We start from the raw sequence: 5,361 nt of genomic DNA, 5'->3' as shown, positions 1-5,361 counted from the left end.
TTCGCCGAGAAGTCAACTTCGCCAGACCTTATATCTTCGCTGAAACCCTACGAACAGTGACGGCAACTTCGCCTGATGAACAATAACTTCGCCTACGGCGCTGTTCGGCCAGAAACGCACAGAAACGTGCCAGAAACACCAAAACGCAGATCTCGAACCATAGCATAAAAGCCTAAGGCTCTGATACCACTTGTAGGTTCCCGGACGGATCTTACACGGGATATCGCTATCTACGCAGGTGCGGAATCCCTGCGTGGGTAGATACGAGCGTAGAATACGAATAACAAACACACGCGATACAAACGAACACGTTATGTATTATAACCTGAAACACGTCTATTACAGACTCTCGACACGTTCACTGAACTACTGGATTACACGTGAATAACCAAAACACTAACTGACCAACCTTTTTCTCGTAAACCCGTAGGTTTCTTAAATACACGACAACTTCGTCTCAGGCGAAGTTGTCAGTAACTTCGCTCGTTGAACAAGTTCGCCTAGGCGAACTTGTCAACAACTTCGCTTGTTCAACAAGTTCGCCTAAGCGAACTTGTTGATAACATCGCTTACATACATAAACATAAACTTAAACATAAAAACATTACAGACTCGATTACAAACGCTAGACTATGAACTACTGACATTTATGTACCAACAATCGTCAATGCACAATGAGAGGATTTGTTTCAAGTACTGAAGAACAATCCTCCTTCACCAACTCAACCTCTAATTTTTCCACCGAAGAAACTGATATTATTTCTTCAAGATTTGCTTCCTTTAATGATGATGGTTTTGCTAACTCATTGGCTCTTTCAACCTCAACATTCCAGTCAGTTTTAAAAAGAACATAAAGCATTAACAATGCACATGTCACTTGAGCTGCAAACAATCCCAACCAAAAGCCAGCAAACCCTAGCTTAACAATGAATCCCATTAATATAGCAACAGGCATTCCCACTAAGTAAAATGATCCCAAGTTAATATTAGCTCCAATACTTGGCCTTGCACTACCTCTCAACACACCGCACCCCGCGGTCTGAGGACAGTTTCCAAGCTCACAAAGGCCGGCCACGGGCAATGCCACCGATGTCAGTTCAAGTATCTCCACATCCGCCGTGAAAAACCGCCCCCATTTGTGTCTCATCAATGTAGTAAACACCATGGCCGTAAAACCCATTATAACTGCGCATATAAGCGAAACAATCATCGATATACGAGCCTTCGCCGGACGCTTAGCACCGAGTTCATTACCAACTCTAGTGGAGACCCCTAGGCTTAAAGCTGAAGGGAAAACGTAAACCAACGACGTCGTTTGGATGAGTATACCCATTGATGCCACGGTAGCCCTAGGGTTTGATAATAAGCCACATAATATTATCATTAGTTCGTACCACCACCACTCTAGGCACACTGACACACACGTGGGGATTGCAAGTGCTAGTAACGTTGACCAACCACGTAAACAGTCTGAGCTTGGTGGGACCCATGATTCATGGTGGATGCCCGAGAAATAGACGACGGTGGTGAGGAGGAATAATAAGTTTAAGTTAGTGATCACCACTGCCACTGCGACACCGGATACACCCAATTTTAAATACCCTACTAGCAAAAAGTTTAACGGGACATGAACGATTATAGATACCGCTGAACAATAAGTTAATGGTAAAGTTATGTTCTGTGTCCGGAGATAAATACGAAGAGGGTGTAATAGGGACAACACGAAAAGATCGGGTATCGAAAATATGATGAAAGTTTGGGCTACCGTGGAGATTTGTTCATCTTGGCCACACCATATTAATATTGTCTTCATGTTAAGCCAAATGAAGGAAATTGGGAGAGATGTTGATAGGAGCAAAAGGACTGTTCTTTGTAGAGTTAAGCCCAAGATTTTCATTTGTTTTGCACCGTAAGCTTGACCGCAAATGGGTTCCATGCCCATGGCTAAGCCCGAGATGATGGAGTAACCGGTGATGTTGGCAAACCCGATGGAGAGGGAGCCTCCGGCGAGCTGAAGCTCGCCTAGGTAGCCGAGGAAAAGCATGGAGATCATGGCTCTTGAATATAGTATTAAACCGGTTATGGCTGTTGGTCCTGAGATCTTTCCAATGGCTTTGATTTCCTCTAAGGCCTAGATAAGAAGAGTTAGTTAATGAATGAAAAGTATTGATGAGCTGTATAGTATAACAAAATCCATGTATTTTCAAGAAAGTTTTAAATATGCTTGTTTTGAATATGGGAAAAGATTGTTAGCTCAAAGGGTAGGTTAAAATATATTTAATTGATGTAACTTTCTATATATACTGGAAGATTCATTGTTGTGACTACCCACGCGTTGCGACGGACTTTTGGCTAAGCACCTTCACTAACAGATAGTCGATGGACTAACAGATTGTTGACGGATTTAGCCCTATGTAAAAACCATTAGTTTTGTGGTAATTAACCGATAAAAAGAAGTTTTTATAATAAAAATGTAGTTGTATATCATGTGGAACTTATTCCATGCATTTTAAAAAAAAAATGTTACAGTATAAATATAGTTGAAAATTCACATATATACAGATATAGAGAAGTTACAATATAACACTTCAAATCGTAAACTTGACACTTCGACATGCGAGTTTTTCACACTTTAAAAGGTGTAAAAGATAAGATTGAAAATGAAATCATGAAACTTTTACTTATACAATTGAGAAGAAAACCATGAAATGTAATGATTTTGTGCATTGATAGAGATCATCACTTCGTGTATGATAATGCCAACAAAAGATGTATGCATTTATACAATTTGTTACCTGAGATGGAGTTGGCCAACCATGAAGTCGGTGATGATTTTCATCCATAGATTGTGGAGAATTATTATTACTATTATTATTGTTGAGATTCTTGAAAAGGGCATTCATGTAAACGACAACTTTGGATGGGGAAGATTGTGTTGGGTTACACATGGAACAATATTCTAGTTGTTAGGTAGATAGGGAACTAAAGAACCAAGTTATTAACAACTATAGATAAACATGTTGGAGATGGTGAGCAAGTGTTTGTGTGTATAAAAAAACATAGACAAATTAACAAAAAGAAAGGTAATAAAAGAGAGGTGGTAGAGGAAGTACAACCAATAAACAGCTTGTGTTTTGATTTGTTTAGAGAAAAAGAAAGAGATGAGAGAGAGATGAAGGAAAAGGATAAGGAAAGATGAAGAGTGGATTAAAGAAGTGAATGAATGATGTATATAGAGGATATGAGACTTGTGTGGGTATATATATGCATACATAAAAGGGTGGGGTCACCATTTCTTAGAATGTTTGATCAGTTAAATCAAATATTTTAATAAATTCAAGTTAGATTGTGTATCAAAACCGTAAGTTGAGAAACTCGTTTGAAACATTAAACATATTAATTGACGTAACACATTCACATCTTTATTTAATATAATATAAATGGTTAACTTTATGGCTGGGCCAACCAAGAAATGATACATGTTTCATTAATATAGTCTTATGTTTTCAAAATACCTTAGTATTAATTTATCTTGCTCTTGTTAAGAATATCTGTTAATAATATTATCCACTTGGTAAGCATAGTTACTAAGAATGACCCTTATTAATTTATCTAGCTCTTGTCAGAAATATTTGTTATTAAAATTATCCACTCGGTAATCATAGTTACTAAGAATGACCCATGACAATGATTGGACCTTGAATTCTTACGTAGTGCTATTACCTAAATTCTTTTAATTAACATATTGATTTGCATGGTATTTTCATTAATAAAACGGGAAATTAAGTAGTTGTTACATCGAAACAGGAGACAAGCGGAAAGTAAGTTGCGTCACTATTTGCCCCATTTTGAATTACTCTTTTAAAAAATACATTGGTTGATCTTTGAGTAATTAACATTATTATACATGATCTATTGAACTCGGCTAAGCAACTTCATATCTTTAGATGTGAGGAAACTAAAAATGTCAAAAAGCTAAAGGAAGTATGATATGTAAATGCCATGTGGAGATTATTTGGTATATATAAGAATAATATGACCAATACATATTAATCTACATTCTAATTTCATATTTTATATATAAATCTTATCAATCACATGCCCTCTGGTTTGAGAGCTCATGTCTCACTTAAAACATAGATGCATTAAGGTTTAAAAAAAAGTTCATTATTGGTTGCGTCTTAGATATACAAAATCGTTATGATGCTTTGATTGATCAGAAAGTTACAATTACAATGAAAAGAACATCTCTATATAAACAATCAAAAGCCTCTAATTATGCCAAGAGTTAAGGCAGTAAGTATGGCAAGAAATTAACAGGTTTGACTAGGAGAATAACTATAATCACGGAAGGGGTAATATCTATGAATACTCCCACTCAAGTTGTAACATGGAGGACTTGAATGCCCAACCTGTCGAGTGGTGTACGAAACTGTTCAGTTCCCAATGGCTTCATTAGTATGTCGGCAATTTGTGTTTTAGTATCAGGCTTCGAGTTTTGTATCTCAACTCGCTCAATTTGTGTTTTAGTATGTCGGCAATTTGTGTTTTAGTATCAGGCTTCGAGTTTTGTATCTCAACTCGCTCACAGACAAAATGACAATCCTTCTTGACATGTTTAATTTGTTCGTTCATGGGGGACCGGGTTGTTTGCTATATGCCTGGTTGCTTGATCGTCACAAGACAGATGAGTTGGACCAACGAGAGGTACATCAAGGCTTCACCTTGAGGCCATAATAATACTATAAAACACTAATCTCTCTTATAATACTATAAAATTTCTAACACGTGTTAAAAATATTATATTTGTGTGTGTGAGAGAGAGATGTGACTCGGGGCCAACACCTTGAGGCCAGCAGGTTTGTAATTCCAGACTTCACAAATCTATAGACGAGCATGACAATGGGGAAGGCTTGGAGTGGTTGGGTTTGGAAATTCCAGACAAGGGGCGTAGGAGCGTTCTGGATGCTCTTATCGTTTTAACCTTTTTATTGGTGGCTTTTACGTGATTTGTGGGATGGGGATCTCATCCACTATACATAACTTCAAAAATAACAAAAATGGAATCTACACAGCTAAGGTGATCAAGGGATATGATGTAATGATGCAATAGGAATCTAGCTATTAGAGTATTAATTTAAACAAAATATTATTAACACAAAATATTATTAACTACATAGTTATGTATCGATTGAGTGAGTGGCTTAAAAGATATTTGTGTATATGACATGTAGAGTGGTATATATGGTGGCCATGGAAATGTTGGCATGTTGCCAGACAACCATGCATGCATGTTACATTCCTCACAAACCCATGTGAATTAAGGGGCCATGAAAAGCTAGGTCCCCTACTCCACCCCAC

At 37.4% G+C, this 5,361-nt stretch overlaps 1 protein-coding gene across 1 annotated transcript; it reads right to left on the bottom strand.

The window, feature by feature from the left end:
* Window positions 1-664: 664 nt before the first annotated feature.
* LOC143599755 (protein DETOXIFICATION 48-like) lies at window positions 665-3,147 on the bottom strand. Its single transcript, XM_077077637.1, has 2 exons — window positions 2,796-3,147; window positions 665-2,131 (listed from the first exon to the last, which is right to left on the bottom strand). Exons 1-2 carry the CDS (start codon window positions 2,946-2,948, stop codon window positions 665-667), a joined length of 1,620 nt encoding a protein of 539 aa, XP_076933752.1. The 5' UTR covers window positions 2,949-3,147.
* Between the last annotated feature and the right edge of the window lie 2,214 nt (window positions 3,148-5,361).

This window comes from Bidens hawaiensis, unplaced genomic scaffold (assembly GCF_021521415.1).
Source record: "Bidens hawaiensis isolate Kalapana, Puna unplaced genomic scaffold, B.hawaiensis_p1.1 tig00052640_1, whole genome shotgun sequence".
Taxonomy (NCBI): domain Eukaryota; kingdom Viridiplantae; phylum Streptophyta; class Magnoliopsida; order Asterales; family Asteraceae; genus Bidens; species Bidens hawaiensis.
The sequence above is the reverse complement of the archived record's forward strand: the minus strand, read 5'-3'. Positions and strand labels throughout refer to the sequence as shown.

Bases quoted from the DNA above. Each gene is read 5' to 3' on its own strand.
- LOC143599755 (XM_077077637.1), bottom strand. From the start codon at position 2,948: ATGTGTAACCCAACACAATCTTCCCCATCCAAAGTTGTCGTTTACATG. The intron at 2,132-2,795 runs GTAACAAATTGT...CTTCTTATCTAG, and splicing joins GTTGGCCAACTCCATCTCAG to GCCTTAGAGGAAATCAAAGC.